At 33.9% G+C, this 10048-nt stretch overlaps 1 protein-coding gene across 1 annotated transcript; it reads left to right on the top strand.

Moving 5' to 3' along the window:
• Window positions 1–8875: 8875 nt before the first annotated feature.
• Window positions 8876–9338, top strand: CBG15020 (the record flags this gene model as incomplete). The annotated part of the gene is made up of 3 exons (XM_045245001.1): window positions 8876–8968; window positions 9008–9154; window positions 9201–9338. 3 exons carry the CDS (start codon window positions 8876–8878, stop codon window positions 9336–9338), a joined length of 378 nt encoding a protein of 125 aa, XP_045095596.1.
• Between the last annotated feature and the right edge of the window lie 710 nt (window positions 9339–10048).

Here is a 10048-nt window from a genome sequence, read left to right as displayed (position 1 = left end):
AGAAGATAATTTTGATTTAGGAGAGAAATGATGTTATATTAGGAAGTGCATAAAATGCGAATTTTCAGGGAAATCATCATCTTACCGTACTTTTTTACAAAACTCTTGCTTGCAAATTTACGGAGTTTTTTTTAATTTTAGCCACCAATGTGAGCCATGTATGATTGATATAATGGAAAACTGGAAAACTGAAACGTTTGTGAAGAAACAGGATTTGTAGGGGCAGTATATGGATCGTTTCGGAAACCTTACTATAGTGAATGAGGTAGTCCTCGCCAGTCGAACTACAAAAAAGATGACGCTCTAAACCGTTCTTTGATGCTTAAAAAACTATAAAAAACGTAGTTTTGTTATGTAATAGTTTTTGTAGATTTTCAGCAATCGTTTGAAATGATAGCTTTGCCAAAATATGAGTTTGCTGAATCAGTATATTTTTTTAAATCTTGAATTATCATGAAACTCTTAATACTTCCTTGTATGTGCATTTTGAGCTCAATCTCTGTAAGAGATATGAGACATTTGAATGGGACAAAAATGTTAGAGGGAAACGAGATAATTAAGCTTAAAGTGTGCATAAAGTCATAACTGAAAGTATGATCAAAGTCTAACTCGTACTAAGCATCATTTAGATTTAGTGGAACGGTAAAAATCGTATTTTTCTTTCATTCAAAAGAAAATTCAGTTGGACTCGCTAAGTGAAATCAGCAAAGAAATCGAAATTTCCAGAATACATACACACACTGACTCGCTTCTAGCCCCCTCTATGGATTCCAGAATTTTCCTATCGTTTCTTTTTCCTCTCTCCTTATGTTTTCAGTCAGTTTCCCATGGCACCGAGTGGCACATACGGACTCCGCCCACTTTTTCAGACAGGGATACACCACAAATTTATGTATTCAAGGAGAATAAGATAGACAGATTAGGATACTATAAATTTTGTGAATTTTATACAGATTGACTCATCTCAAGGGGAGATGATTGATCAGAAGGTAGGAGAATGGAGTTCTGAGAATCGTGAGCAAAGGTTAGGGAGATGGAGAGAGCGCAGAGGAGTGAATGACGAGGGCTAGAAAACGTTTCAGCTGTTCAGAAATCATAGAAATCGAAAATTGGAAATATGAAAGTTTTGGGGATTCGTTGATTTTCAGAAAAAATGATTCACAAAAATGGAAACCAATAGTTTGGAACTACCAATAAAATGATTTTTTGAAAGTTGTGAGACTGAAAAAAATATGTTAAAGAGAGACAAGGTATATTTTTTTGGGCATTCTGACGTGACAGTGTACAGTAATCTCTTCCGCCACGCTCAGCTGGAAGCGTCGCGGCACTTCAAGCAGTGGGCCCACAAGTGCAACTCCTCGAAAGGCTCACATTTATATGAACGAAATCTCAAGAAATTGTATATTGTTTCTCTCCTCCTATAAATGCACATTAAATAAATCCAAAAAATTTCCCATTTAAAATTCCAGGTTACTAAAAATTTGGTTCAATTTTTCAAACGATTCCATGTTCCCAAAATTTATATGGTTTTTTGTTTTAATTTCTATGCTATTGAATTACTGTACAAGCAAAACAAATGGAGCAAAACAATTCAGGAGTCGGTGCCTGCAATTGTTTTCTCTGAATTTATAAAAGTTTTGAAACACTACATTTTCTCAAATTGAAGAGATTAAAATATTGCAGCTACAGATTTAAAAATAAAACCTGTAGTAGTGGTGTCATAGGTAAGTTCGAAAACATCAGCATACGTTTGAGGGAAAAAAGTACATTTTCATTCAGTCTGTAAAAATCCAATTTAAAAAACTTGCTGATTCGATAAACAAAAGTCTTCCACTGTTTGCAAAACAATTGTGCTTATGCGAGTTTAACAAAAAACTGAAGATTTCGAAAAAGAAGTTTGAATAAATGTAAAAACTTAGCAGCTGAAAAAACTTACAATAAGAAACAGAGTGTTGGAACCTAGCGGAAAAAACCTTGTGATACTTCAAGAGGGAAGTTTTTGGAAAGTGGGCGAAGGCAAGGATTTTATCAAAGTTAAAAATAACCTTGACAGAATTCTCAATTGCACGGCGAATATTGAAGGATAGAACATCTTTCGGACTTGTTTTATGGTCATTTACTCATTTTTCACAAAAAAGTTAAAGTTTATTTTTCCGGTTTCACAACTTTCAAAAAATAGTGCATCGAGAGTTCTAAATTAATTACCTAAGAAATAATCTAAGAATCATAGGCTATGATAGAAAGAAAGCTCTGAACTTTTGAGAAAAATAAGCAAAAAATATAGAAAATCGTTTAAAGGCTCATGTTTTATGTACAGATTCCGGTATTCGCTGGTTTTTTTTCGGAGCTGTGCCTTTGAATAAAAGTGCATCTATTTAGGACAGGAGTGATGATTAGAAGAAGCTGTTATCATGTAGCTCCGAGAAGTTGAGAAAGTTGGAATATTTCAATCTAATAATACAATTCCCCTGGACCAGGAATGAAGGGGTCCACCGGAAGTGTGTTGTAGAGTGAATGTACCCTTACTCTCGTTTTCTAGTTTTCCACTCCCCATTTTATTTCTTCCAATTGAAGACGCGAGGATTAGTCACACCTCATGAAACACACCACACCATTTAGAAAGGAAGAAAAAGAGTCGAGTCAAGACGATTTTTAGAATTTCAAGAAAATAAGAGAGGGGAGAGAGAGAGAGAGAGGGGGGGGGGGTCAAAATCCTGGATAAAGCACATCGTTCATGATTTGGATGGACTGGAACGGCTTGACGAACTGTTATATTTTTAAACACTTGGGATCAAATCAATTGAATGAAACTGTTAAATTTATTAAAATCTCAAAGAAGCCCGAGTAAACAAAATTTGTGAACATTAAGATTCTCAAATGAATATATATCTGAATCAATTACAAAAAATTTCTGTTTCAAAATGTTGCCAAGGATCATCGCGTAAAGTGGAATTCTATTACCACTTTTTTTAAAGGCGGAGAATGATCGATTACACCCTTCTCAAACCAAAAGAATTCCACTTTTTCTAGAGTGTGCACAACTACGAAAATCACCTGCTTTACATCCACAGAATTCAATTAAGCCCCGATATCGAGAACTTGAGTACTTTGAAAAGAGAGAGAGAGAGAGAGAGAGAGAGAGAGAGATTTTAGTTTTTGGGTTGTTCCAAAAAAAAAACAAAATTTTGATATCAACTGTATCTCGGATTCTAAACTTGTGAGTTTATTGGCTACTCAAAAATAAAATCATTCCGCCAGAAGCGAGAATTGAGATAAAAGGTTTGTGGACGTAAACTTCAGTCATACAAATGAATCATGAAACGGACAAGAATTATACACTTTTAGGTTATTGATTCCAATGCTAAACATCTCAAAACCTCAAAGCCGTAAAAAGTAGTGGGACATTGAAACGGAAATTCATTGTAAAAACTGCATGATTTTCCTTTTCTGTTTCTAATTCGTGATTTCGAAAACTGTCGATGTTCAGCAGTCATTTGTGACTAACAATTGTTGCGTCGAACATTCAATGTTTCTAAGAAGGATCAGTTGTAGAAGTTGCTTAATTGAAGAATACACAATTTTTTCCGTTTCAAAGTAGCCATACAAGCTAGCCATGTGGTGAACAACTTTGGTGGTTTGTTTAAAAATCCTACTTGTTTTATTCTTTGGTTTGACAACTCTAATAGTCAAGCCAATGAATAATTTTTCTTTGGAAATTTTCGAACAGATGAGCTTTTTTAAACTATGATTTTTGATAAAGAAAATTAGAAGCCAAGTAAAGATAAAAAGTCCATGTACTTTCCTAAAAGTACATAAGTACAAAATAAATACAATAACCTTCTGATTTCTCTGGATCAGTATTTTCCAACCATTTTTGTAGTAGTATTCACATCTCTACATTCAGTCGTTTTGTCGATTTTATATGATTTCATTGAAAAAAATTTACCGCATCCAAAGAGTAACAATCTAATGTTTATAATTTCCAAATTTTAAAGGTGGGGGGACATGAAAAAAATAATGTTCTCGAAATTTCGTTCAAAGATGCCCCTCAAGGAGTTGAACTTGTGAGGGCGATGATTGAGGGTGCGGCGCCGCTACCGACTGAGCCACGCGGGCAAAGAGAAAGCGAACGCCCGATTGCATACATAAAGGCAAGGACGACAGCTGTACGCTGAGTGACATTTAGCGTTGTACACCGTGACGGTAGAATGCATACTCTAGCTACAAAAAAACTACGAAAAATCTCCTGTCCCCCCACCTTTAAGGACATAATGAAACACATGAAACAGTAATATTGAGTAGTAAAACTGTAACATACCGTAAACACTCTGATATAAAATGCTCCTCAAGCAGTCGATTACCATACTTTTCTGCAACAGAAATCAAAAACTAACGTTAACTAACAAAACATTTATCATGCTATCAGCGATATTTTATCAGGTGACTACTTTTTGATATCGTTCACAGGAACCGAGATAAATTGGCTCAAAGTTAAGGGTCCTTCTATTACAGGTTTTACGGTATGTGAATACTAACGTTTTTGTACTTCTATAACTTTCCACCGTTTCAAGAATCTTCGAAATTCAACAATCAAAATTTCCAGGAACGAATGAGGAAGTGTGTTTTTTTTAAAGAAAAAAAACGAAAATCCGGAGCAGAAGAAAAAAATCATGGAAAGGAGAGGTGCCAGGTGGTTGTTATGGGGAAAGGCAAAAAAATGCAATTCTATTCGGGTTCTCTTTTCCTCCGTCTTCTTCTTCTTCTTCTGGAGTCGCCAACACGACGCCTTCAGAAGAAGAAGGTGTGACCCTCCCACAGAGCCCCCTCTCTCTCTTTCTTTCTCGGCTCAATGAGCCAATTGTATTTGTGTGGTAGTGTCTCGATGTATTGCCTTCTCTGCCTGGATTGACGACGACAATTTTCTTCTTCTTCTTCTTCTGAAGGTGCTTGGTTGTAAATTGGAAAATGACATGTGTAAGGAAGAAGGGGTGGGAATGAGAAGGCAGGCAAAAAGATTAGAGTCAACCTTCTTCCTCCTATAGTTGGGTGAAGGGAAAGAGGTTTGATGATTAGAACAAGAAGAAGAGGGGAGACAAAAATGATGACGTGCTGATTTAAGAACAACTTGAATTGATTGTCATACAGTACTTTTTATTGAGCTCACCTAGAGGAAAATGATTGATTTTGGATGTCTACAAACGCTTGTAGATTTTGTTCAATTTTTCTGAACATTTGAGAGTATGCTAAACTAAAACAGAGCTTTAATTTTGAAGTTAACAGTTTTTTGATAAGAATTCATCCTAGTGAGATATATATTTTAAGGGCATCTATTCTGAAGCCGGTGATATTTCTGGAAGCTTTTTGTTTTCAACTGGTTCATCTCATTTGGATAAAATCGATAAAAAAGTATTCAACTACAAAATTGAAGCTCTGATGTTGAGGACATGGAAGTTTTCAGTTGCATCCGAAAAAATTTCATGTAGCTTTAGGATCCCAAAATTTTAAATTCGTCATGAAATTCCAGAAATTGTTGAATCTGTTTTTAGATTAACTCTTTGAAACTGTGAATATTGTAAACAGATTTCTTGAGTTGCTACAGAATATTCAGATTTCTTGAGTTGCTACAGAATATTCAGATTTCTTGAGTTGCTACAGAATATTCAGATTTCTTGAGTTGCTACAGAATATTGTTAAACAAGTTATGTTGACGATCTGAAACTATTTTGCTTGATATGAAATAGTTTTAATAAGATTTTTACCTACAAGATTCTTGAAGTTCAGGGAACGTTCCAAAAATAAAAAAGAGGTAATTTTTGAAATAGTCAAGATATGATGTTCAGATCAGAGATGTCCGGATTCCGGATTCCGGATTCCTGGCATTTTTTCATTCCGGATTCCGTGAAAAATATTTTTGTCCGGATTCCGTATTCCGGATTCCGGATTCCGAGAATGTTTTTATTCCGGATTTCAGGCATAGTTGTTAATTTGCAAGGATTCTCTGACTTTTTTGAACTTCAGCGACTAAAAATGCAAAAGTATAGCATAATATGTATTTTTAGAACTTTTCTACCCGTTAGAAGAACTCAACATTTCTGATTTCCGTATTCCGGATTCCGGATTTCGGCCTTTTTTTATTCCGGATTTCGTACTCCGGATTCCGGAAAATTGGTTTCATTCCGTATTCCGTATTCCGGATTCCGGGAAATTTTTATTTGCCCGGATTCCGAGAAAACTATTTTATTCCGGATTCCGTTTCTCAAAAAAGTCATTCCGGACATCTCTGGTTCAGACGCTGGTGAGCTCGAAAACCACGAGGAAACAGAAAAAAAGTTGGTATACTGTAAAACTGAAAAAAAAAACTTGTACTGTAAAACTGAAAAAAGTTCGAAAATTATGAATTATAAGAAACATTATCTATTTTTTAAACGTTGAGGAATCTTCCTTTTTTTCAATATTTTGCTAACTTTCACTGTTCCAGAATGTTCTCGAAGTCGCTAACTTCAGAGCTTCTGGGATTCTCCGTCAAATTGAAAAAAAAATTCCTTAAAAAATGCGAACCAAAAAAACTTTATCTTATTTTATCCCCAAAAAAAATCGTTTAAACGATTATTATGCTTAAAATCTTTCCGAGAGTTTTTCGAAAATTCATTGTTTCAGCAATTCTAGTTTTTACTGTTGTTTAAGAAAGTGTATTGGTTGTGCCATCTCTCGTTCCTGCAAAACAAACTTCACTTATTTCGCCGGTCCAAAGTGAGAAAAACCACATTTTCAATTTGTGAAAAAAATTTTTTCCAAAATTTTACAATTAAAAAATGTTTTTGAACGACGCTAATTTACATTTTCAGGAAAAAATTCGAGACGATCAATTGAAATCAGGAACTATACTCTCCCGATGACGTCATAGGTAGACAGTTTCTGAAACGATCGTATTGATAATTTGAGGATTTCCAACAATATTTTTCATTCTTATACATATTTATAAATTGTATAGTTTCCGATAATATGGTAATTAAAATCTGATGGTTGATGTATCAGCGATCTTGCTATCAGTAGAAATTTTAAAAAGTTCTGTTTATCTCTATCACAAAACCGAATATGCATGGACAATTTTTCAAGCAGTGAACTGGAAAACAGGAAAACTCGATCTCCCGAATATTCGATTTTGCAGAGCCCTTTTTAAAAAAATATTTTAGTCCAGGATGGCCGGTAATTATGGGTTTTAATTGATTGGAATTCATTTGGAGCCTTCAAAAATTCTCATTCTGTATAATTCATAAGTTTTCTGTATAATAATAAGTAATATACTCCATAAAATATAATCTTTCAAAAAAACAAAATCTTGTAAAACTTGGAATTCTGATTCCCGAATCAGTTTTATCACAACTATTTGAAATTGCTGTACTTAAACGTACAGTTTAGGAACAATTGAATTTCATGCTTTTTAAATGACACAGTTAATTATGGAAGTGATTAAAATGACAGAAAAAACGGGTAATGTGGGATCTGCCTTACTATTGTCACAGGATGAATGCAAATAAAGTGTTGAAAATGAAACATAAATTTTGTGGGGAAAATGTTCGAACATTTTTCTACACCTCGAATCCGGAAGACTTTTTTTTTTAAATAAAAAATACTGTTTCACATTCCCAATTTCCTGCATGCATTATATTTATTGAGTATTACTCCATAAAGTGTGGTGAAGATCATCAAGAAGGTCAGGTCACTGTATATCAGAGTGATATAAGACGGTTGAAATTTGAAGAATTTTTTTCTCATTTTTGAAAATCGGAATTTTTCATATTTTACGTACAAAAAGAACAGAGTTAATAGAAAGAACAAGCGTTTTTCAAAAAGTTTGTCTTTTCGACAGGTTTCGTCCAGTGTTGTCTTGCCTTTTTTGAATTCAGAAATGTTCTGTATGAACATTCCAGAAATTAGTAAAAGTTATAGAAAATGTTTATATGATGGACCTGAAAATGATCTTGAACAAAAAAATAGGTGGACAAATTAAAATTGGACAGTGTAGACATTTGGGATAGTGTGGATAGTGTAGTTGTAGTTTGCTCAAATCCAGGTGACAACTAATCTTCCTGCATTTTGAACTTTCCGTTGCTCTGGGCATTCTTTTCTTCTACAGGTACATAATCGGTTCGCCTCCCGATTTCGTACTTTTTCAAAGGAAAAAGAGGTCACGCCAAATTCAAGAATTATTTGAATTGTGCCACGAGACCAGGAGGCCCGGAAGGCCCGGAAGGCCCGGCCAGTTGGCGCCAGCTTCGATTTTTAGGCAAAAAGTGTTTTTTTTTTTGAAAAAAGTTGTTTTTATCATCTAATATTAAGCTGAATTGTAAATATTGAATTTGTGAATGTTTAAACAAATTTTTGAAAAATAATTTTCTTCCTGTATTTTTCCAAAGTTGAGATCGAAGAAAAAATTGCATTTTTGAAGCAAAATAACATTTTTTAAAACTAGTTTTTTTGTTTGAAAATTCTCAAAAATTTATAAAAAAATTTTTTTTTTGAGAAATTTCGAATAAAAAATACCTGTCCGGGCCTTCAACGATTTTACAGGTTTTTGACATCTCATTTAGCTTCTATAAATATTCATAAAACATAAATGTCTCCGAGTTGTTCTTCCCGTTTCGATCTTTTGTAACTACACAGTTTTTAAAAGTTATCTTTTAAATGACCACCAGTATTAACAGGTCTAGTCCTAATACCCCAAAAAAATGACAAATCTGTGAATAAATGCAGTTTGCATTGGGGATTAAACTTTTTGACAACTTTTAATCGTTTTTTAAATTTTTGTTCCGCATTCAGTCTCCTATTAAAACAGTGTGAAAACGATAAAACTGTCAGTATTCTAGGTATTGAGATGTTAAAGTTAACATCTCTAATACTGGTGCTTTTTGCATTTTCCCATGTTGTTGATTGCAGTTCGATGCCAGTGAGAAATATGTTTCTCAAGGTAACACATGTTATGTTCACATAAAAATATTATTTTCAGGTTGGAGATCGTCTGGAAATCGAATATTACAGCCCAAAGAAACTTGAGAGATTTGTGAAGAATGCAAAAGGAGTTGAACAACATCAAGTTTATAGAATTTGCAATGGAAACAATAAAGCAAAGTGTGGATTTTGGGAGAATATAAAAGTAACACACAAAATTTTTTTTAGTTGGAAAATCTGGAAGTTTACAGACCAAGAAAAAGGTCGGACCAACCACCAATTACAATAAGAAGAAGAATATGATGGTTATTCCAAAAGTGAAGTTACTCGATGCGGGAACATACAGAGATAATTATTATGATACTGTTTATGTTTATATTGAGAAATAAATATTGCAAACTTTTGCTTTTTTTTGTTACAAAAATTGGTAGAAATATAATATTACGTTTCATGCAAATCTACTGAAATTTTCAAAGCGATTCCTCAAGTCTAGGGATTGGTATGATTGTCCTAAGATGAGTAATGTTTCTTGCACGCCGTTGTGATTTTCATAAGTAGAAGCATTTTTGAAAGCTTATAACCCAGCTCAGAGTGGATCAAATCAATTGTAACTTGGTCAGTTTGCGGATGAATTATTTAATTATTTGCACTCCCAATTTGAGTGTGCGAATACCGTATTTGCTCTAATGCCCTTTGAGTTCAATTTTCTCGGTTCCTTCAGAAGATATCAAAAAATCTTTTACTGAAAAATTATTCATCATAATCTCAAAGTTATTTTATCAATTAAAATATTTTTGATGTCTAAGGGGGAATTTAATGCGGCTATTTCTGATATCTAGGGGGCAATTTAATGCGGTTTTTTGTCAGATGATCAATCTACTAAAATCTAAAAACTTCCTCACAAAAATATCGCGAAAAAAATCAAGTATTCAGGCGAAAAAATTTCGCTTCTGGTCTCCCTATTTTTTTCTATTTGTTCTGATTTCCTTTTGCCTCTTGACTAGACCCATGTGATATGATATCTGTTCTCTTGAGAATCTTCTGATGACGATGATTTTTTTTTTATTTCAGACTTTGACGTGGATTTCAAGATGAGAAA

Source organism: Caenorhabditis briggsae (assembly GCF_000004555.2).
Source record: "Caenorhabditis briggsae complete genome, chrIV, whole genome shotgun sequence".
In the NCBI taxonomy this organism is placed as follows: Eukaryota; Metazoa; Nematoda; class Chromadorea; order Rhabditida; family Rhabditidae; genus Caenorhabditis; species Caenorhabditis briggsae.
This window is presented reverse-complemented; position numbering and strand designations above follow the sequence as displayed.